We start from the raw sequence: 23,895 nt of genomic DNA on the forward strand, positions 1-23,895 counted from the left end.
AAACCACAGTTTAGCTTAATTAAAGGGTGTTCAGAGGAGCCGGCAAGGAAACTGCACCTCTCCATAAGTAGATTTAGGTTTGTTTCATCTCTGCAGCATGAATGTGTATCTCTCACCCTATTACGTTGAAGCAGTGCAAGTGTGGGGGTGAGAATCCCAGCCTGGCTCTCTCTGAGGATGTTATGGATGATTTGATGGCTGCTCCGGGCGGCTGTAGAGCAACAAAGTATATCATGGATGAAGCAACAAGGCCCCAGGGAGTCGGCAGCGGGCCAGTTTAAGGCCCCTCTAAACACATTGTCTAAGTGCCAAGCGTCCCAGCAGAACCATGCGCAAGGTCGCAAAGGACTCAGATGCATGATATCCTCTGACTATAAGCCAATGAACAGGCTCAGACATCACCAGCTGCTAGGCGTGTTTACAAGACTTCTTGCTATATCGGTTAGGCACGTTCTGGGAATGGAAATTTGTCAGATGTAATTAAGTTTCAGAACTAAACTGTACATTAAAAACCCATGCACTTTGGTAAGAGGTCTGCCTTCCATGGTATTACAGCTGCTGTCCAGCGCCCCTTGCTCTTTTTAGGCGCAGACCCTGCAGTACTCTCAACAACCACCAGATGGAGCACATTTAGCATTGAAAGGTACCTGGCAAACTCAAACCACATTAACCGGATGCTCACATGAGTTACAGTTGGAGCCAATAACTTTTACTTACTTATCAATTGCTTCTTAAAATATCCCCGGAGAGAAACATTTGTTTAATCATTGCTTAGTGCGTATGCAGATGACATGTCATAACACAGATCGGTGACAGCTCAATGAGACTTGTTGATGTCAACAAAATGTATTAGTTCCTTCAATTGTATGAAGGAACTAATACATAACACCCGCCCCCGATGCTCCATCGGATTGAAATCTGGGGAATTTGGAAGCCATGTCTAAACCACCATTCCTTAACAATTTTGTAGTGTGGGCAGGGCGCATTATCCTGCTGAAAGGTCCTGTTGCCATCTCCTCCCCTGGTAAATAACGCACACCCACCTGGCGTAGAAGAAAACGTGATTCATCAGACCAGGCACCTTCTTCCATTGCTCCATGGTCCAGTTCTGACGCTCACGTGTCCATTGTAGGCGCTTTTGGCGGTGGACAGGGGTCAGCATGGGACTCTGACCGGTCTGCAGCTATACAGCCCCATTCGCAGCAAGCTATGATGCACTGTATGTTCTGACACCTTTCTATCATAGCCAGCATGAACTTTGTGCTACAGTAGCTCTTCTGTGGGATCGGACCTGACGGGCTAACCTTCGCTCCACACGTGCAGCAAAGAGCCTTGAGCACCCATTTTGGGAGGCACTGCATACCTCGAACACCCCACAAGACCTGCCGTTTTGGAGATACTCTGACCCAGTCGTCTAGCCATCACAATTTAGCCCTTGTCAAAGTCACTCAGATCCTTACACTTGCCCATTTTTCCTGCTTCCAACACATCAACTTCAAGAACTGACTGTTCACTTGTTACCTAATATATCCCACCCCCTGACAGGTGCCATTGAAATGAGATAAGAAATGTTATTCACTTCACCTGTAAGTGGTTTTAATGTTGTTGTTTTTTTATACCTTTTGATATATTTTATGTGTGAATAGTAATTGATTCAAAAACAACTAGTGTCTTTATAAATGTGTTTTTGTGAATTATGTCATTGCTGCTGCAACACTGGAATTTCCCTTTGGGGATTAATAAAGTATCTATCTTATCTATTGTGGCTGATCAGCCTATAATCTACTTCCACAAATTTCTCGTCCCTGTCCTCCACTATTCTGCCCCTGCACACTGTCTCCAGTCCCCTGCCTGAATCTGCTGTACAGTACATGTAGTGCACCCTGTTCTGGGCTGCTGCTGCTTCAATGTTCATTCATTTCCCAGCTACAACTGCCTTGTCCTTTGGCTAGTCACTAGAAGAGCAGATGCCTTTACTGTATGTGGCGGTTCTTTGAATCCTTACTTGGCCTCTTGAGGCAAAGAAGTGCAGGCTTACAGAAGTGTGCTTAGGCAACTTAAAACCCCTATTCATCGGAATATCATTACGGAACAAGTCAAATGAATTTCATTCTCCTGGGCTCCATAAAGGCCAACATATAATGGCTATGTAATATTCTTGCAACAGCTAGAAAATGAGTGAGTCGAGTAGTGTTGCTCTCATTTTTTTCATAGCTCATTTTTAATACTTGAAGTAAACTCATTTTCAAATGCATTATATATATTTTTTCTTTGCAGAAATTTGCTCTAAATCAAGATAGCTCTATCCACAATGTAAAAGGTGATATGTACAACACTACTATCATGATAAAAGAACACCATTTAATTTAAATGAAACAAAAAATATTAGACATTTACGATGCACCTTTCAAGCAACCCAAGGTTACCCAAAAAAACCATCAGGTTAAATAAAAAAAACAATTACTGCAGGGCAATACTGTAAATCCTAATTCCAGCACATTTTGAATCAGGCATACATTCCTCTCATGGTCTAAGAATAGATACATTTACCCATCAACCACTAGAGGATTAGGCATTAGGAAGAAATACATTATTATTTACCTTTATTTTACCTTGTTCACTACCATGATTGCTACCATTTTGCTCGGAAGTGCATTTGAATTTGCTTTATAATACGTAGAAAACGGCAATGGATGAAATTTATTCGCAAAAGTAACAGAATAATAATAAAAGACTACAAGCAGTGACAGATGCAGATTCAGTCTCGCGTCGAGTCCTTGGAGCGCGATTTCTGAAAGTGGAATGAGAAATGTCTTCCTCACCCTTCCAGCCTGGAACATGACGAAAATCTCTACCACGTACTGCAGCCTCCATGGTGCTGCAGTACCAGGTCCAACCGATAGGGGCAAAAGTAAAAACTTTCCCAGTTGTTGACGTATTTCAGTGAGTTCCTGTTCAGCAATGTGCGCAGTTCGGGGCTTGCGTTGCTCGTTGAGCACATTGGGCGTTTGAAAGGTTTCCCCCCCCCCCCCGGTTTACTTTTGTTTATAGTTTTTCTTTTTTGGAGTATGAACTACATTACGTCTTTCACCGAGAGCAGCGCCCGAGCTGTCAGGGAGGCGCTCCGGGTCTGGGCCGTTCAGGACGGAGCGTCAGCCCACCTCGGCTCTCCACCCGGCCCGTTAGCGCACGACAACCAGGCCTTCCACCGCCGAGCAGGTACCGGTCCCTTGTGGTGGCGGGTTAAAGTTTGAGCTCAATCGCTGATGTGTTTTACTTGTTATTAACTTTGAAAAGTGGCACCCCGGTGCAAGTGCGCGGTTCGATTTAACTCCACTTCCTTCGAACTGAACTTTAAGACTAAACTGTTAAAAGCACAGAACAGTCTCGTTCATATTCTACTCTTATTTCTGCTTCACACTTTCCTCTGCCCGTGTCAAATATATACTACATACCTGCAATGCTTCAGTGGATAACAGATTAGTCTTATAAATGTCTTTGAAGTACACATTTCTTTGTAGTTTATTGTGTAATCTTTCAATATTACATTGTTTACGATGCAATATAAGCAGTCATGTTAAACTCATCATAAACTTATTGGCACCTGAAGGGCCAAATATTAACAAAGTAATTATTATAGTAAACATATAAAAATAATACAATTTTAAAAATCAATAAAGCTGTTAAAAGACCAATTTATGAACTATTTAAGTGTACAGTTCTATGTATGAGGAAGTATGCCAAACCTAAAAGTATTACATTTAAACCAGTGACACCTGCCGACACTGAATATGCACTGAGTTGTATTGTATTATTTAATATATATATATGATTTGTATTGAAGGAGAAGCCCTGGGTGCATGGTGAGATATCTCCAACGCAGTCAAAGGACCGAGCATCCTCCACGCCTGTTTTCTGGCACCAAAGTGATGTTAATTTGGGCTCCCCACCATCTCTGATGTCTAAAACGCATCAATTTAGCACTCGTGTTCCTCTCTTAGTTCAGGTTGTTGACCAGGCACTGGGGAGGGAGGGACAACTGAAGCATCTGAAATTTTGCATGCCCAAACAAATGGGCTCGTACGTGAATTATGATGCCCTGAAGGCGTCACACACTGGGGCGGATCTCTATGTAAAAGAGGGTTACAGTCTCGTGTTTGCTGTTGTCCCCCCCCCCCCCCCCCCCCCCTTTGCCTCCAACACTTAATGCATTTTAAACCCCGTCTCCACCTTTTTTTCTACTAACTGTGCTCGAAATGGTGGACTGTAGGCTTGTTGAAACATGAAGTCAGCAAAAGAGGATCTTAAGCCTTCTCTCAACAACAGAAAGCACATAATGTTGCAATGGCAGGGTGAGTTTTAACCCTGCCCTGCTCGGGTTTGGTGTCTTGCAGCTCACGCAGCGAGGACTGACTGAGAGCTCAGTGGCAGGCAGGTTAATTGTGGGATCTAATTAGGACAAAGATTAATAAGACGCATGCTCTGTTGCTTTGGAAACGCCACGGTTGGCAGCCGGGTTCATTAGCACTCTCAGCGTCTCTTTCTCCAGAACCGCAGTGGCCTGCGGGGCAGCCAGTCGGTGTCGGTTGTGTTGGGGAGGGAAGAAGAGGAATAAGTAGACGTGTTGGAAAGTTGTGTGGGCTGCCCGGGAAGGATTGCCTTCTACCGCCAAGACGAATATGGAGGTTCTGCGGCAAAAGCAAAGTTTGGGGCAAAACTGTGAAGGTGGCACGGAATATATCAGTGTCAGAAGCTGACAGGAGTGGAGACGGACATGAAAATGAAACGCATAGGAGGGAGAAAAATAGAAAAAGTAGACAGACAGACAGGCTGGCAACTGAAGATTTCACATGATCAGACCGTCAACACTTGAGGCCTTTTCGGGGATGTGGTGCTGTACATCACACACCCCTGTGTCTCCAGGTTTAGCTATGACTAGTCAGGCGTGTATTTCACCTACCTCTGTCATGCATATGCAGAGTACAGTATGAACACTGAGGTAAAGCAGAGTCTGTAAACCGTCATTTTCGTGGGACCATATGGTGCACATGGTCTTGTTAAACAGCCAGAAAGTATTGGGAACAATGGGTTTCACAAAAGACTGTGTATATGTTATATATGTTGTTGAGTTGTGTACTTACAGTACATTATCCCAAATCTTTCCAACAATTTTTAAACCCAGAGAAAGTCTGTTTCATTAGGTCACCTGTCATGGCGTCGTACTCCCCCCAACTACTTGCTATAAGTTCCAGGGCAACACGGTGAACACACTGGATGACATGTCAGAGTGCGGAGGGGACTCGACGAAGTAGCTAATGCTAAACAGCCACTGTATTGTACTATTGTTGGCATTGCTCTACTATTCATTGTTTGATGGATCACCATTATTCTTTGCCGTTTACTGTATGTTCTGTCGCTGAAGCGGTCCCCATGAAGCCCAAACGGATCTGTGAGGACAACAACTCCCGCTACTTCACAACGTCATCAGACTCTGCCTTTTGTTATTGCTTTGATTGAGAGACCCCCATACCGGCAGAAATTACACGTTGTACCTTTAAATAACTTTAACATTTGAAACAAATCTGCAGAAACCTGTGTTCTATAATAATTACAGAGTTGCGCCAATTCAACAAGCCTGCATCCTGATATTTAATCAGTTGCTTGATGCTTGTTTATTACTTTGATGTTTTAAAAGTTATTATTCTTTTGATTATGTCCATAGACTGAAATTTGTTGAACTTTCCCATCATAAAACGAGTGCCAATCCACTTAAGGCCAGGAGCTACCCATCCAAGACAAAGTACAGTGTGACTAAACCTAGCATGAGTTTTACAAACAAACCATGGGTCCTGATCCTGGGGCATTGCATAACACAAATAGCTGGAGGAAAGAATTATGGTAGGACTCCACCATGAACAATTTATGCAGTCGGTTTGAAATTAATTGTTCCAAAAACTCACGAAAAGGCCTTTGATTAAAAGGATTAAAATATTCGGATGTTAGTGTTTACGTCAGAGTAGTGTATAACTTTATATACAGTTGATAGCAAGTTTGAACACACAGGGAACAGAAGAATTATTTGAAGACACACCATGGTGTTTGTTCTTAGTTCCTCTTTTCCAGGAAGAATACAGTTTTAGTGTAAATACCTTTTGTGTAATTCATTTTAACTGACATTTATTGTGCATTTTCATGACAGTATTTTCTGTGACCTCTGACCTGAACCCATCACACCAGTTTCTAATACCAGTGTGATGTTTATTTTACGTCTTTGGTTTGGACTGAATGTTTAAATGACTTTGTAGGATCCGTAGTAACCAAACCCCCCCTTTGTTAATGTTTGTAAAAGTTTTAACTGAAGGCTCTTCTCAGGTTAGGCCTTTAACTTTCATTTTCAAGATGCACTTCAGCCCCAGGTCGGCCGGGCCTTCGGTACGAAAAACAAAATGCTTTGCCTCACTTGATTCGATCGCTTGTGGCCGCTAAGCGAATTATTTTTCCTTTCTTTGCCGCCTCTCCCTAAGCCTGCTGCCTCGAAAAGGATGAAGATTTGGCAGTGAAGCTGTCATATCTGTGGGATAAATAAGCTCGGTGTTGCGGCTGAGGAAAGAGAAGGTTCGTCATATTGTCAGCGCTCATCCCTCTCATGTGCCCGTGTGATACTTAGTCATGCAGATGGATTTGGAGACACTGATCTCAGAAGGCCACTCTGTCTGGAACGGAGAGCCAGCCATCTCTGTGGGAGATAATACTCGGAGTGCGCACAAATCTGAAGTACGGTAGACAGCCCCAGTATACAAAATGTGTTGGATGTCTTTAACTTGACGCATTTTAAATGATATGTCTGCAGATGCGCAGATTTTATGAATTCTTTCCAGTTGAAACTGAGTCGCCCAACCCAGCGCCCGGCAGGAGGATGTTGCCGCTAATTGAAATCTGGACTTATGACTCTGAGCCTTTTGCAACTGGTTCAATAGAAAGATGTGGTAATGCAGAGTTTGTGTTTCTCGTCGCTGAGCTCATCACTTCTCCCGTTATTGATCGCCGCTGTAACCTGAGCGGTTAGTGTTGCTGCAGGGGTGCGGTACGCTGGGGCTCCAACAGGTGACGTAAACAGACGCAGACACCATTTGGTCCTGAAATGTATGCGGGCTGACAGTTGTTCCACACACCGGCTCTATCCCTTGCCAAGAATATTCTTCTGTTTCTAGGTAGCCAGCAGGTTTTGGGTTTTTTTTTGTCTGTGTATTTATTTTTACTTGAAATTCAAATCCAGTTAAGACACGACTCTTAAATGCCATAGTCACTACTCCAGGTTGTTATTTTTCACCCTGAGAATAACTGCAAAATGCGGTGAAGATCAATCATATCATTGTGACAGAGACAACAACAGGCACGTACTAAAGAGCCTCTGCATTGATCCAGCCTCAGTGCAGAGCTAGACTTCCAGCACGCTATTCATCAGGTCCCCTTTTAACCTGGCCCCACCCCAACTTTAACTTGCACAGGGAATATTGCACACAGAGCAATATCCCCCAAAGCCATTGAAGGCCGGAGTCCCCTTGTGATTAGCGGATGTGAAGTGCGGGCTAATGAGGAGCGTCTAAACAAGGGTGACACCAGAGGTGGAGCTGAACGCCGAATCGGTCACTCAGCCGATGGCTGCCTTTGTCGACGGTGCAGTGCAACTCAATGTGTGGTCTGTGGGGTCATCGGTGTAACTGATGCAGATGTTTGGAGTCCATGTTGATCTTGGACATGGTGATCAGCAAACCAACTTCAACTTTAATCATAGCATTTGCTTGTGGTTTACACTGTTAGGTCACTATGGAAATGATTTCCCTGCTGAAGTGTACGTTTGAGGGTATCCTGACTGTCAATCTGGCAATGAGGGGACCAGATGTTGATGAATTCACATGGCAAGGGCGCAAACAACAACAGCATAGCATACAACTAGTGCCTCAGAATTAACTCAATGCAATCTCATGCATATCCTCCTACGGTGCAAAGCGATAAGACCGAGCCCCGCTCACACACACACAGACACCCACAAAGTGCTGCTTCAGCACAGTTTTCCATACTAGCTGTTTGTAGCATATAGGCCGGTCTATGGAAGCTGACAATGTGATATAGAGCTGAGCTGTAGTGAGATGGTGTCGGCAAGGGGGCGTTGCCTGTCACCCCACGTTCCCAGTATTTAAGGCAACAGCTCCGCTAGGCCCCCGTGTACATGTATTCATTATAACGGGATGAGGGCTCAAACCCTGACCGTGCCAGTTACAGTCATGAGTGCCTCTCTTTTGACACAAACTGACTGCAATGTTACCAAATGTATTTCCTGGGATTCAGTGTTTGTCCTCTGCAATAGGAGGACTTCTAAATGACCAAATTCACTTTTTCTTCTTTTGTCTAATCACATAATATGCTGCAAATGACTATTTTTGCTATTTCGATTCCTTTCTCCAATTTGTTCTCAACGTGTGTACAGTAACCGCAAACGAGAGATTAATGAGATAAGTTAATACTGATTGAAGTAGACTCGAAAAAACGAGTACCTGGTGAGTCTCACCCACGTGGCTCTGACTCCTTTTAAGTGAATTAACCACAGCACAGACATGACTTTTAAAATCTCTGCTTCCCCGCTGTTTTCTCCTCTAAATAATTGGCAGTATTAAGTGTCATAATCCGTTTACATGTGGTGTTGCCATTCAGAGCAAAATGTGGTGCGTGTAGGTCTCTGGCTGTGGAGTTGGCTGCGGCCAAATGAAGTGTATCCTAGGGTGTGAGATTACCCTTGTCTGAGCCGACGCGCTTTCAGCGGAGTCCACACAAAATCCCAGTAAAATATAATATAGTTGACACACACTTTGCCTCATTTGGCTCCCTAAAATGAATGAAAATACGCAAGATGTAAACATATCAAACAATAGGAACTGTTTTACAATTGCATATTTTAACAGAGAGCCTCAAGTCCACCCGTGGGCTTTTCCAAGGAAAATGTCACCGTACATCGTAACTAGGGATGTTCCTAATTTCCCTGACGTTTAGACTGAAGTTTAAACTTAGACTAGTTGACGAGTCTCAAAGTCTGAAAATATATTACTAATATTATAAGGCCATTTGATCACATTCTTCAATATCCAAATCGTATTTGAAATGCCGCTGCCCAGGTGCCACTGTCCACGGCCCCAGGAAGCGGTGAAGTCGGGGCCCTTGCAAGCCGGCGCACCACCGTGGACGAAAACCACCCGACGAGGGCTCCTTGACACCTGGGAGAATAATGCTTCCGTTTATCTTTTTTTGGGTTTGTTGTTTTTTATTCCGCAAGCACTTGTCTTCCCTGGCACCCCTCCTGCCCCATGTTTGGTTGCTCCTGCAGAACACCTGTTTACTCAGACAAGAAAACTTGCAGCTTCTGTCTGGAAAGGGTGGCGGGGGGACTTTCTAAAAATAACACCTTAAATAAAAGGGGTTCTGCAGCCGGCACGAGCACAGCCATTAAGCCAGCGATAGGGAAATTGCCTGCTTATCGGTTATATCGGACCATGAGGTATTTGAAGGAATCTAATTCCTCCACCTACCTACACCCCTGCATCACATTCTCAAGGCTCTTTACAAACTGATATCATCATATTTTTAACAGCCATGGATGGCTCGATGATTCATGCCCAGCAGACTTTGTTAACAAACGAAACAAAACTGGACAAGCTTAGCTCGTCTTTATTTTGTCACTGCACACACAGCCAACACATGCAATTAATGGAGGAGTTATAAATGTTTTCCTCACTTTCATCCCATCAAAGCTTGTCCTTCCTCCAGTGGGCAGGCCAGGAGCGGTGGGCAGCTTACAGCACCCAACTTCAGCGTCCATCTCTGGTCAGGCGGTTTGTTGTGCATGTTTTTAGTAGGGGTTCTTACGATGTTATATGAAGGAAACCCCATGTGAGCATGGGGAGAACATGCAAACTCCACACAGAAAGGTCCCTAATTGGGGGAGAACCCACCGGACCCACCCACGTTGCCAACAGCGCCCCAGGCGGGAATCAAACCCAGGAGCTTCTTGCTGTGAGGCAGCAGTGCAATCCACTGTGCTACCAGACGCTGAAGACAGCTTTATAATCCCATAAAATTATACAGTAGTATTTCCTGTGACACTACAATCCAGCGTTATGATGAGTAACCAGGTCTTGGTCAATGGCACCTTGGAGGCTTTCATATATTATGCTTCAGGCTCAAGAGGCCTTTTATTTTAAACCGTCTCCCTCAAAGGGTTCAGTCTGTCAGCTGACACCTGGCTCATGTCTTGCAATGCTCATCCTTGAGACCCTCACATGCACTATTGCTTAATGCTTGAAGAATCTTTCTCAAGAGCCTTTGCTTTGTTCATCCGTTGTTGTTCCCATTGTCTGGTAGAGTCTGACATATAGCGAAAGAGAAGCTGACCACCAGGGGCCGTAGCGGCGCTAATCACTGGTCAAAGTACAGTTCACTTCAAGCACATGTCCTGCTCTGTTGCCTTCCTTCCCCTTGGCCCTAAGCTAAACAAACCAATTTTAGTAGTGGCTAAAAACTGCTTCTATGGTCTGACTGTCACGGTAGCCCCTCAGCCTTTTACCCTTGATGACAGATTTCTGTGGCTGTTCTAATATCCTCAACAAGTAGTCGCCTATATAATATTTTGTAATGTTTGCCAGGACGAAGGAGGCAAATTTGAATGTAATGTCCTCAGGTCTTGCCCTACGGTGCTATGCTTTGTTTTGTTCTGTCATTTGGTCTCAAAGAAGGCCGGCATGGAGGCTGTGCATCAATCCACGTCCCAGCCGCAGTTGTCACGTCACGGTTTTTAGTAAGTTGTATTGTTGGGGCAGACCCTAGTGCTTGTGATTATGTAAATGTGTAAATGTGCTGTGCTTTGATAATCAAAATAACCTTTTTGTATAGCACCTTTCATACATTACTTAATTACTTACAGTGCTTTACAGTAAAGCATTTTGTCAGTGTAAAGTGTAAATAAATGTCAATTTCTGGTGCCCCCCTCAATGGTGTGGTTTAATTTTAGACCAGTCACTTCCTGACCCCTGCAGCTGCTAATGTCTCGCTCACTCAATTTATTTGTAATTTATTTGAAGACTTAACACACAACCTGTTGCCAATTACATTCAATATGCAACATAAATATCCAATTTACAGTTTAAAGGTGCCCAGCCTGTTTTTTTTGAAGGGTGTTAATGCTGCCCTGTGTTTTTGGTGACTTATCTGTTGCCAAGCATGACGGATAATTGTCTATAGAATCACTGTAAACATTGGGCATAAACATCCCAAAAACCTCAACCACATTTTGTATGCCTTTCTGTTCCATGAGAAATTCCTAGAATTTTCTCTGTGACTTGGAACACACATTGATGGCTCTACCTGAAGCAGCTCTGATCCCCTTCTCTCTATCGCCCTCTCTTTCTCCCTCTCTCGCTCTGCCAGGCAGTCCCGAGCCCCTGAAATAGCACACTTGGTGTATGACTCATGGTTTTTGCTATGGCTGAGACTCTTGATGACAAAGAAAGGAGTAAATGGGCTGATTAGTTCACTGCAGCACCTAGAGAAACCAAAGGGGTGCCAGGCCAGCTGCCAGACACCTGCGGGACATGGAGCAGCAGACTGCGCCAGTCGTAACCCTGACACCTCAAACCTAAGTGGCCTCTGGGCCTCTTTCTGACTCAGGCACTGCCCCCAACACCAGGCATTCCTTAATTCTCTTTATCCCTATATCTCCATCACCCAGGTCAAAGACTAACCCCCAACCCTCTCTCTCTCTATCCCTCACTCTCTATCCTCCTCTTCTCCCAAGAGCCCCCTTCCATTTTCTTTCATCTCCTATTGTTCTTTTCTCTTCTGCTGTCGTTTCATCGCCTGTCTTCTGACTCCATCCTCTCCATTTCCATCACGGCTCCATCCTCGCCCAACCCCCCTCATAAGCCCCAGCACAGCACCAGTATCCCCATCCCCACCTCCCCCCATTTATCCACCAGCAGTCCACCCTGCCAACTTAAACCTTCCTACTCACCAACTCTAAATTACTGTGGATCCTCCCCTTTTCTCCAACCAGCGTTTCGGTCCCTTAGCCCTAGCACCACCACACCCCCATCCATCTTCTCCAAACAAGTCCCCCTCAGGGTACCAGCCTGTCTCTCGCTCTCCTTCTTACGAGCGAGTGCGTGCCCTGTCGGAGGTCGGCCCGGTCCCTGTCCGCCGCGAGAGGCGACGGGGAGCAGGCAAGGTGAACAGCGCTCAGCACCAGTAATTGCGCTGTGGAGAGAGAGAGAGAGAGAGAGAGTCAAGGAGAAAAACGGCACTGGAGAGAGAGAGAGAGGGAGGGAGGGGGAGGGAGAGGGAGAGAAAGAGACAGACACAGAGAGGGAGAGAGAGCGCGAGTGGTAGGAGCTCTCGGATTTACATTGCTGGCTGGCTGGCTCACACTCTCACTGTTGACGAATGAGCTGCCTACCCGTGGGGCTGGGAAACAGCAGCTTGTGACAAGCTGGGGAGAGAGGAACATGAATGTGATGCGCACCTTGCCTCGCTTGCTTTCAGATACTGGCCAGAAGAAGACCCCCGAGAAGAAGGATGGGAGGCGCATGTCGTTCCAGAGACCCAAAGGGACCGTCGAATATTCTGTGAGTAATGCATCAGAAACAACTTGTCCGTTTTGTTCGTTTTTTTTTTTTTTTTTCTCTCACTGCTACTGTGTATTGTTTCTGCTTGATGTTGCCTTAGCCAGATTAGCTTCCTCAACATCTTAGCTGTTGCAGCTGAGTGGTGGAGTGCCTGTGTGTTGTGGTTGTGAAGGCAGCCTTCCCGTCCGTGCTTGGTTTCTCATTAGTTGGTGGGAGGGGGGCACATTCCTGTATTTCTCCAGTATAACACGTGTGCCTAGTTTAGCAAATGTTTACACAGGAGGACGCTGTGTCCGTGCACAGACTTGGAACTTTAACCAGCGGCAGGCAGACAGGCTTCCCTATATGGACAGTCTTCATGCAAGGCAGCAGTTCAGCCGATCTTTTAAATGTTGATGTACAGTAGAGAGAGACGGTGTGTGCATTTGTTCGTTCTCCAGCCGAGTAGGAGCTAAAATCGGTTGGGGGGGGGGAGCCGCTGGCAGGATCAGCATTTGTTTTTCCATTTATTTTTCTGTTGCCAATCAGTGAGCATTCCACCACTGTGCTCATGCATGACCTTCCAGCTGCATTGTCATTTCTATTGATTTAGCTGTTTAGCCGAGAGAGAGAGAGAGAGGGGAGGGGGGCGAGAGAGATGGAGAAAGGGAGGTAGCGGCAGCTCAGATTCCTCGATGTGAACTGAAAATGGAGCCAGTCTCTGACTCCACTGGTTGTGTTCTTGAAATGACCCTCAAATCCAGCTGCAGCTGCCAGGAACAAGCTGTGTGTGTGTGTGTGTGTGTGTGTGTGTGTGTGTGTGTGTGTGTGTGTGTGTGTGTGTGTGTGTGTGTGTGTGTGTGTGTGTGTGTGTGTGTGTGTGTGTGTGTGTGTGTGTGTGTGTGTGTGTGTGTGAGAGAGAAATAATTGCCGTGTGTGAGTATGGGGGGGATGCTTTGACTGTTGGTGACCACAGATCTGATGTCTACCACATTGATTCTGGCAGCTTAAAATAATTTAATTATCGAGCCTCTGCTCCTAATTACATTGTTTTTGGGGGGGGTGGTCTGCCTTACTTTCCCCTAGGCAGTGCAGGCTCTTGTTGTTGTTTGATCCTCGGGCTGTAGGTGTCACCAGAATCTGCTCCATCCCCCACCTGTCAGGTGATTGGCAGGACCCCCCTCTTCCTCTTCCATTCCGTCGTCACATGAAGAAGCGACACGGTGACTGCAGGATATTTGTCAGGGCCGGAGCACTTTGTCACGCCCTCAGCGAGAGATGGCGAAGCAGAGCATGTGGGGGTGGGGTGGAGGGGGTGGTGTCCAAGGAGAGGATACAGAGAGAAAAACAGATTTGGGGAAACATGCTCGTGTCTCAATCACGGAGCGTAAATAATGCTTCCGCTATAGGCATCTGTCTGTCTCTTCCTGTCTCTCTCTCTCTCTCGCTGTATCTCTCTTTCTTATTTACCCCCTCCATCATTCTTCCCGACCGCTGGACGGCTGATAATTTGATGGATGATGAGTGCACTGCCAACGGGGGGGTGTCCAGCCGCTTGACATGCCACTGCAGTGCGAGGCGGCCTTGGCCGGGGCGACGCGTCTCTCTGCCTCCTCCTCGCTCGGCTCTTGGCGATGGAGAGACACCGTTGCCAGACGACGTTCCGGCGATTGAGAAGCGTCTCTATCTTAAACCCATCTCCTGCGTTAGGGGAACAGCGGACAAGGTTTCCTCATTCAGTTTCCCAGCAGATAAAGGTTTTTTTGTTTTTTTTTGTTTGTTTTTTTCTTTTGATAGTCTGTCGCCCAATGGCCACAGGAAACGGCAGGCAGCCTTCCTCTCATCCCATCTTTATCAATAGGATCTCCCTCTTTTCGGCCCACCATTTCTCTTCCGCCGCCGCCTTTCACTCTGCTCTGTCTTATTCTTCCTTTTCTGATATTGAGATATTCTCGCAACTTATCTTCCAAGACAACTGATAACACCTGCCCGTTCAACCAAGTCTACCTATTGGATGCTTGGATCCATTTTAATACGGGGAAAATGCATGAGGCAATGGAAAGTTAAATGGTTAACTAGACAAACAAGTGAAGAGAGTGATGGGGCAGCACCCAGGTCAGAAGATCTACTACTTTTACTGTTTTCCAATTACCTGAGAGAGCAGCCAGTCAGCCAGTCAAAACAAAAAGGAGACGGGGGAAGTGCAGGCCCTGCGTTGTCTTTTCTTTCCTCCAAACACAATTCAAACACGTCAGGAACAGATGCTTCACTTTGTCTGCTATTTTGGGTTCTGTGTGAACGCGAGGAGCAACCACTGAGGCACCTTCGCTTGTAGCTCATGTGTGTTCCACTCGGAGGTTATATGTTGAGAAATTGTTAAATTGTTTTGTTTTTAACAACCCACCTTTCTTAACCTCTGTCTTTTTAGAAAGTATAGGAGTATAAAAGACACAGTAGCAAGCTTTACTGCATTTTGTTCAACGACATGTGCCTTGTTACTTGTTTAAGTATTATCCATCTGAGGTCATCGTACATCTCTGCCAACAACACGAGGCACCATTTAAAAGCAGTCTATTGCGTCTGCTTGCGTATTAAATCCCAATAGTCTATCTTCATGAGGTTTATTACCGATTTTTACATTTGCATGGTCCAATTGAGTAACCATTCTGTCGCAGCCGTGGAAAGTGACAGCGCTGGTAATTACTGAAGCGCGGTCTATCAGCGTTGGCTCCGCTGCATGTTGAGTTGATTACTGCGAGACTCTTTGACCAAGAGGAAACACTGTGGGTATTAGAGGCGTTGCGACCATTAGATGAGTCATACACAGAGCACAAGGTGAGCACACACACGTGTGCAGATCGACAGGAATCTTAACCCCATCATAGTCTTGACAATCAGCTAACCTTTATTGCATTATCCATTGCTGGGAAGGAGAAGGGGGATGCCCATGTTCAAAGACCCTCCGCGGCTCCTGGTGGCGGGAGAGAGGGGAGAAGGAGGGAAGGGATGATAGACGCGTGACAGGAAGCGAGAGACGTATGGACTGGCATACGATGATGGCAGTTCGGTGGGAGGGATTAGGAGAGGAAGATGGCAGATGGTCGGAAAGGGAGTGGTAGAGAGAGAAGAGGCGGGAAGAGAAGGCTGAAAGTCAGGTGTCGGTGAAGCCTGTTCTATTTCCTTCACATTCGGTCGATTTGAACTACGTGCACAATGCTCAAGGCATTAAATGGTGCTGATTATTTATCCAGAAGGAATTCAATGGGTATAAAGTGTATAAAACGACTTGCTTTGATGAGCGGAGGGGATGTCATCCCTTGTAAAATCATCCCTCAGTTGTAGCGATCGCGGGCATTGTATTGCCAGAGGCTCAACACAGACCTAAAGTGTGCTTTCCCTTTTCAATATGTTTCCAAATGAATCCCTGTATTTGAATCTTGTATTCAATTTGCCAACCATCCACACAAACACAGTGTCCTCGGGCTGGCACCTGGTCCTAATTGAGCTGTGAATCAGTGAGGGCGAGAAAAGCCGTCTGTGAACTTGCTCCACTTGTAGCGTGTCCCCCTAAAACAGACAGAATAATGTGACTTTGTCCCCCATCAGTTGTAATGGGTCTAAAATTAGGCCTCTCAATGATCAGAGAGGGTGCAGTCTCACATAGTGCACATGCCATTAGGGAAGTAACGACCAGGTTGCCATGGCAACTGTAATGCTAAAGCCAGCTTCATCCTTCATTATAAATTGCCAGAGCGATGGCTGCTCTGATATGGCATTATGGGCGATTAAACCAATCGCGGGAGTATTATTTCCAGTGTGATGATGCACGCAGTTTGTGTTGATTATAGCTTGCTTTTTTGATGTTTGTTGGGCCGTTTTTTCTTTCACTTCAGTTTGTTTATTGCTTGGCGATTTTGACAAAATCAAATATCACTTTTCTATATGGATAATATATAATTTGGCAATATTTTTTAGGGATGACTTTCTGCTTACATAAGATGTTTAGACACATGAAATATTCGAGAAATAATTATTAGTAATGTAGACATTATAGCCAAGCATTGAGGTATTGATAAGAACAGCTAGAACTGGCTATGTTGATAAAATTGCACTATTTTACTGTAATCCAGCCTTTAACTGAAGATAACATTTAACTATATCACATATCACCATAACTAAAATCCTACGTGACATCTAGTCTCATATCATGGCATCGATATTATATCAATATATTGCCTAGCCCTGATGTACATGTAGGTCTATTTAAAACTAAACCTACAAGTGATGGCTTTCAGATGTAAGGTTTTCCTTTTCCTGCTGCTCATGTTCCAACCAAGTTGGGTTTTTGAAGACGTCATCTCCTGCTTTTAAGTCTTGTTTGCCCTGTCCGTTGTCCTCTACCACAACAAGGTGACCATTATCTTGATGTCAGCTGCCTTCAAGATTGTCCCCTTAGCTTTCACCCACCATTCTCCTTGAAGCAAGCATGTCACTCAACACCAAGTGCCCTACTTATTCATTCAATTTCCAGATGAATAATGGGCTTTATTGATCTGAAATATAACATGATAGGCTTAACCTGTCATTAGCTGATATGATCCTACTGATTCGTAATGTCTCTCCCCTCTTTCACCCGGCCTGCCAATGTGTCAATAACAGGTGGGTCTTCTTTGCTGTCCCTTGTCTCCCACCAGTAAATCGAGTTAGAGATAGCTTCCCTTACAGTTCTGTCAATAACTACAATTGATGTGAGGCAACTTTAGTGCTTCTTTGAAGTTGTCTTCTAGCCTGCCATGATCTAGTTTTAGTAATATGCTTATTATGAACCGAGATTCCTGGTTTTGCTCACCTTGTGGAGTTTTCATTCTTATCAATTGATCGAGTGGGGAATCCAGTAATACATAGTATATAAAGTACAGTGTATTTGTAATTTTAGTACTTGGGGATTTGTATCTATATATTTTTTCACCTTGTACTGCATGCTCCATTGCTTTTTAATTCAAAGATAAAATGGAATGTGATATCAAGATACCTCACATTAGAATAAAGGTGCTGCTGTAATTATTCCTGAGGTCAGTTTTGTGCGCAGCATAGGAGCTACAGGGCTAAAAATAAATGGCTTATTGATGACATGGTAGCTTATAGTAATTTGAGAGAATCAATATTGTTTGTTGTGAACTGGCCTGAGTTGAAGGATGGTAGTGTAGGAACTGAGCTGGCTAGTTTGTTTTGTTAGAAAAATAAAATAGTTTTTCTGTTTCTATGTCAGAAACTCATGGATACATATGCCTTCCATTGCAGAATGGGCCATGGACAACAGCACATGGACTGCATTGGAAGTTCTAGATGTAGCTTGAGAGGTAGAAATTAACTGCTGCCTTCATGACTGCATTTGTGTGCGTGCATGAATACCATTGCTGTTGGCTTCCCCGGTCTGATCCCTCCGACACCCGCTTCCCCTGTCAGTAGCAAGACATTTATAAACAGAATACTGTTATCTCAATAAAGCAAGATTCTGTGCTTTACCAATCTGATATGACAAATCATGTGGGCTCCTCATGCAGTCGCACAGTCTACCATCAGACCTGCAGCTGTTATTGACACAGCCATGTCAAAGGGAAGACCGCAGAGCTTAGTGACACCCACCCTCAACACCTTATTTACTATATACTGTATATATTCAACTTACAGCACATGGAGCATATTTCTCATTGTTGTCTTTAGGTGTTATAGTCTAAAGTGTCAAGTAAATCTTTGTCAGAGGAATGCCCTATGCCTTAGCTCAACTTCATCAAAGTTTTTATCAAATTACGGGATAATTTCTGCCCTGATAAATGAGCAGCGAACATGTATGGGTATCACGTAGCATTTTGATTTATGAAGGATGAATTTTAATAGGATTTTATTTTGAGCTTTTGAAAAATAACACAATTAACATTTAATCAAGACAGCCAATTTAATCAGCTGCCAAATGTTAATATTGTGTAATGCCCTTCAGCCAAAGAGATCTGTTTTTAGAACGCAGAAAAAAGTATAGTTTTTGCAAAATATTTAGCACATGATATCATACTTTTTCCATACCATTTTCACATGCTTGCAACGCTGTTTTCCTGTAACTATTGATATATGTCTTGGATGTCTATATAGCAGATCTTTATTGTGAGTGTTAAGAAATGTAAAGTTTAGTCCATGGAGCCCTTTAGTTCTTCTGATGTTGGCCTACACAGCTGTTCCAGGTGACTATCTCTCCGCGCTTCCTCCTTGTTTACGCTGATATTCACATTCTGTGTTCAGTTTTTCCCAGGCTAGTGCGCTTCTGTACATCAGTCCGCGAAAGTCCAGCAACACAAAATGGCGAGTACCTATTCTGCCCAGTGGGTCCCTGCTCGACCTTGTTCATTGTTGTCCAAACAAAGTTCAGTGCATGGCTGACTCAGCAGTTCTGAGTCCCAGCAGCGTGACTCGCCGCAGATCTAATAAAGACTCCCCCAGAGAGGGTTGTTGGTTAGCCCACCTAGGCCTGCCCAGGCTCAGTCCTGAACATTCAGTCTCATCGTGCAACATCTCAGCCCACGACTGGGCCCCCAAGCGCACTCTGTATCCCCCCCCGTGCATCTTACCTCAGTGTGTGTGTGTGTGCGTGTGCGTGTGCGCGTGCGCGTGCGCACACGCTCGCTCAGGTACTCCTCACTTAACGACCAAGTTCCATTCCTACTACCAGGTCGTTAAGCGAGGACCCGTGTTATTTCATGGCAAGGGGCCATGGCGATTGGGAACGCTAGTGTAGTGAATACTGACAGACTGCGGGAACGAGACTGAGAACGGTGATGCGCGATGAGATGCTTGATGCTGAGACGCCGAGCACGCAGCATGCACGCCACAGTGTTGTGGGCATTGTGCAGTGAACAATGCCCACTGGTCAGAGAGCTGGTCCTATGACTGAACGGTCGTTAAATAGGTAGGTCGTTAAGTGAGGACTGTGTGTGTGTATGAAAATAGTCCCTCGGCAGGGCTGGGGCGGTATTCCGACTATTTTTGGTATATCGATATGTTTTCAAACGAGATAAAGGAAGAGACTGCACCGTTTATATCCATATAGTTTGATGTTCCGTTAAAATACGTAACCAGTTTCTTCCGTAAAGCAAATTCAGCGTTTGCATCCTCGCTCTCCCTCTCCGCAACCCCGCCCACCCGCAGAGGGACATAGTCCGCTTAAACGACTTTTGGCTTCTTTTTTGTCGCTTGACTAAATCACGGGTCGTGGATTGCGTTTTTTTGAGCTTGTTTCAATAAATAAGTTTGCTTGTTATGAAAATCTGACAAGCGACTTTGTTTTTTTTACTTTTATGTTCGCTATTTTCCCCAATGCAGTGGTACTCAAACAGCGGGCCATTTGCCACCGGGCTGTGAGTTGGTGGGCAGGAATTTCTTCAGAAGCGTTCTCCATGGAGCTGCTCTTTTGTCTTCTCAGGGAAGAAAAAAGATGAATGAAGAATGTGTGAAAAGGAAAGTCAGAGACTGATCGGGCTGTCATGCACTTTTATTTTCTTTGCAAATTCTGTTTCTATAAAAAATTTAAAGGCAGTAATGTATCCTGATATTATAATTACTTATTTAGACTTTTTTTTGGCGTGAAGATTTTTTTTTAATTTAACGTAATTGAGTATCAGCTCAAAGTATCGGAAGCCTCAGCCAAACAAATGTCGGTGTTGGCCCTTAAAAACCCATATCGGTCTAACTCTAATATATATTCGGTAGTTTACAGCATGTGAGGTAGTTTAAGACTAATTGTATGATGAAAATAATGTTAACCACTCTGATCTATTACAGCTTGGCCGTCCTGGAAGGAGGGGGGACCCCTCGCTTTGTGAACTATTCAAAGTTTCTTCACTTTCTCCCAAACGTACTTTTCGGGAGGTTAAGGCTCGGGATGCCATTTATTTCTTTACGAGATGTGGGCTTGTGAAGCCCTTCGAGACTGTACTGTGATTAAGGACTATAGAACTAAACTGGACTCGTTTGGCCAGCACCATTAAACCTTTGGGCTGGTCAGCTTCAGATCCTGCATCAGCCCTAACTTCATACCACCAGGCCAAGCCTCTGCTACAGTGCACTTCAGTACTAATCTCACTCCCTACCAAGGCACTTTTTTTCCCCCCACATTATCTCACATCCCCAGCCCTCCTTCCCTGAAGCATGACTCTATCCCATTCTCAGCTCACGGTCCCCTCATTATGCAAGCTCATCTTTACTGGATATGAAACATACTTTAAGTTTTGCAGATTTTGGGCTGAGCTGTTGATTTATCTTCCCTTGCCCGTGGAGTTGGGAGTTTCTGGGGACTCTCCCATATGGCTCTGTTGTCTTTGCTTAATCATGTTAGCTTTGCATAGTCCAAATATTTGAAATAAAACTTCCACCCAGTTGTGTTTGGTAACCACTTTTTTGTTGATGCACACTTCTCCACTTAATCTCTCTAAATGGGTTTTGTCTCATGCTTTGCTGTCCCACTCACCAGAAATGGAGAGGAGCTCAAAGTTGTTTTTCCGAATTGAAAGCCTCGTGGGTTACGGTGGCTACCTGAAAACAAACGGGCTGTGAGTGTTTCGGCGTTTGGGCTTCTGCCATCATTTGGCCCAACTCGAAAAAGATTTAAGGAAGGGATTTATACTCTGGCGAAAGGCTTCCGAGTTTCTGGCTGTCTCAAACCTATAAATCCTGCATTACTAGTTTTTCCCAATGATTTTGTCTGGGTTTTCTCACTCCCTTCCTACCTATGACTTATTGCGTGTGTGTTGGTTGAAGCTTGGTGAATTGGTAGCAGCTATATCAATATCAGAGATTCCGTTAGAAAAACATTGGTGTCATTCAACGTGTCCTGGAAGATTTTACATTTCCCGGACAAATGGGAGAGATTCCGGTCAATTATTATCTGTGTTTATTGAGCTTAAAATCAATTGATAAGCAGGCTATATATAGAATGACATCATCAAGGCATGTAGATATTTAATCTTTCATATTCAATAAAAAAATATATAAGTCCTGTCAGACAACGTTATTGTCAAAATAAAAACATTTTTTTTACGAATATTACTACTTGAAATCAAATAATTTCTGTTTGTCAACAATTAGTAACAAGTGCAGGCGCTTAAATTCACATTTCACTAAAATAAAATTTTGACCAAACCAAAAACTAAATAAATATGCCAAGTAGGTCTAAATAAATAATAGTTTGTGGTGTTGTCAGTCTAGGTCGGGATTTCCCATTGACATATTTGACACGATGAAGATTTACCGTCTGTTTGAGTCGGAACTTAAATATATTACATTTTTTTAAAAACGACACATCTCTCTGTTTCTCCTCAGGGTTTTAGACGCTGCGCCTGTGTCCGCTCCGTGTGTGTGTTTACAAGTGCAACCTGTCCACGAGGGAGGGGGCGGGGCTTAGTTCTATATCGACAAACGTGATTGGTCAGAAGTGAAGCTTTCAGATCAGCTTTAGATTGTCCAAACTGAATGGTTTCCCCTTGCAACTTGCAGAGCACAGAAATAAACAGATCTGCAGACTTGTTTTTTTTTTTTTATCAAAATGATCCACACAGGACTTATTCAAATTGTGCTTGAAAGGAATTATTTTCTCTGGACATTATGACCGGAGAGATTTAAATATGTCAGACGTCAACAGATTTTTCCAGTTAAAAACCGGCAATTACCAGATAACCGGAACACTGATCAATATACTCTTGATATAAGTAAAGATAGCTATATTATATAATGGCGCTAATAGTAGTCATATCTTCAAATAATCAAAATCATGGTAAATTGTGATCAAATAAAATTTTATTTGATTTTGTCAATATCACCCAGCCGTAGTGTCTAAGTCCGTCAAGTCAAGAATATCCACACAGAAAGAATCCGCCATAATAAGGATTTACTGGAGCTCACATTCCTTGCTGTTTTTGTCAGTCATAAACATGCATCTATCTTGCACACATACACAAGGCCTTAGAGAAAGTTCCATGACTGCTCTACGAAAACAAACTGTGCCGTTATTCCCTGATTATGTATAGCTGAGAGCCCGACCTGCTTTCCGCGCACACACTGTCACAACCTACTAACCATCTAGTTCCCTCCCCCCAAGCGCACATTCCTTCCGCGTTCCCGTTTTCTCACACACACATAAGGAGTTTCTGACACGCCTGTCGTCCTTATTTGGGACGTAGAAACCCCCTCAGGACATGTAAGCCACTTAAACAGTTCAGACGCAGAGAGCACGTCTCTTTTGTTTGGATTTTAACTTGTGCAGACAAGCAAACGCATCTGTGTCATGGTGCAATAGTTGAGCACAGGGTGGAGGTGCCGGTGTCAATGCCGATGGTTTGTTTTAACCCAAGTCACTCTCTCTCACACACACACACACACACACAGAGCCCTGTCTCACTTAGCCCGAGAGACAATTTGGCTTCGAGTTGTTAAAACAGTGCACCTCTGTGTTGGCGCACAAACAATGCGTACAATGCACACTGGATGTATGTTCTGTGTCCCTGGGTGGAAATAAATGGCAGATGATGCTACGTGAGTAAGTCACAAGGCAAGACAAGACCTCAGCTGACATGTCCACGCAGCTTCCTCACTGCATCGCCGCACCCATGATAACACATACCCAGTCAACCACCAGTACGATCGCCTGGCCAGTGGTGTTATTCAGGGAGAGAAAAAAATATATATCGACATCTCTAACGAAACAAACGATGATTGAAAATGTTTAATAACAAACCTTAACGTTTTAGAATGTATCTTCAGGAAAGGCTGCTTTCGCACTCACGGTTGCACATTTTGTTCTTGTTTTTTCCCAGTTGTGTTGTTTTTTTTGTTTTTTGTTTTTTCTGTGTGGAATGGCCCCTGCTGATTGGCACGCTCAACAGGAACCAGGAAGTGATGCTCTGTGCCCCTCTCTTCTTTTGTGGTCCAGGTGGAATCCCGGGACACGCTGAACAGCATTGCGCTCAAGTTTGACACCACACCCAACGAGCTGGTGCAGCTCAACAAGCTGTTTTCCAGGGCCGTGGTGCCTGGCCAGGTGTGGACCCAGTCGTGCACCCAATCACTGTAACAGCCACAAACTGCCTCACCTTCCACTGATGTCCTCCAAAAACCTCTTATCTCGGAAATGTTTTTGCTTATTTGTAATGGTTTGTTTTTCCCTTGAGAGCACATTATTTCACCGTCATAGTCTTTTCAGTTGAAT

General features: G+C 44.4%; 1 protein-coding gene across 1 annotated transcript in view; it reads left to right on the forward strand.

The window, feature by feature from the left end:
* Window positions 1–3,076: 3,076 nt before the first annotated feature.
* Window positions 3,077–23,895, forward strand: part of oxr1a (oxidation resistance 1a) — a 54,919-nt gene continuing 34,100 nt past the window's right edge. The window contains exons 1-3 of the mRNA XM_080005345.1: window positions 3,077–3,219; window positions 12,586–12,668; window positions 23,620–23,727. Coding sequence (XP_079861471.1) covers window positions 12,630–12,668; window positions 23,620–23,727 — 147 coding nt within the window. The 5' untranslated portion in view covers window positions 3,077–3,219; window positions 12,586–12,629. The remainder of the gene's footprint in view (window positions 3,220–12,585; window positions 12,669–23,619; window positions 23,728–23,895) is intronic.

The sequence above is a fragment of the Zeus faber genome (assembly GCF_960531495.2).
Source record: "Zeus faber genome assembly, chromosome: 8".
NCBI lineage: Eukaryota > Metazoa > Chordata > Actinopteri > Zeiformes > Zeidae > Zeus > Zeus faber.